Source organism: Penaeus monodon, chromosome 34 (genome assembly GCF_015228065.2).
Source record: "Penaeus monodon isolate SGIC_2016 chromosome 34, NSTDA_Pmon_1, whole genome shotgun sequence".
Classification (NCBI taxonomy): Eukaryota; Metazoa; Arthropoda; class Malacostraca; order Decapoda; family Penaeidae; genus Penaeus; species Penaeus monodon.
In genome coordinates this window covers 33,288,071-33,288,383 of record NC_051419.1, presented here as the reverse complement: position 1 = coordinate 33,288,383, position 313 = coordinate 33,288,071, and the positions used below count along the sequence as shown (strand labels likewise).

The window sequence follows — 313 nt, the reverse complement described above, 5'->3', positions numbered from 1 at the left end:
CATTCATAATAATACCAAATACCTATGAGACAAATAAAATTCCACTTACCCATCAATAACTAGATAATCATAAAGAGCACTCTTGTCACAGACTGGGCATGTCCACGTTGGCTTGCGTTCATTCATCTGCAGGTAAAGTGAAGCATCGAAACACTGGAGATGGTCACAGGTGCTCGCTCGGCATGGCAACATCATGCGCATTTTGCCAAGGGGGCACATAAGTGAGCAGCGCAAGGAGGTGGTTGCAATTTCGCAGTCTGCATCCTCCTGGAGCTTCTGTTTGACTGTGAAGTGTAAGGTGTGTTATTCCTCT

At 45.4% G+C, this 313-nt stretch overlaps 1 protein-coding gene across 1 annotated transcript in view; it reads right to left on the bottom strand.

Annotated features, from left to right (window-relative positions):
• LOC119594754 (E3 SUMO-protein ligase PIAS2-like) overlaps positions 1–313 on the bottom strand; it is a gene marked incomplete in the record, with an annotated part of 27,168 nt that overhangs the window by 18,224 nt on the left and 8,631 nt on the right. The window contains 1 exon segment of the mRNA XM_037943846.1: positions 50–284. Within this exon segment, the coding sequence (XP_037799774.1) occupies positions 50–284 (235 nt within the window).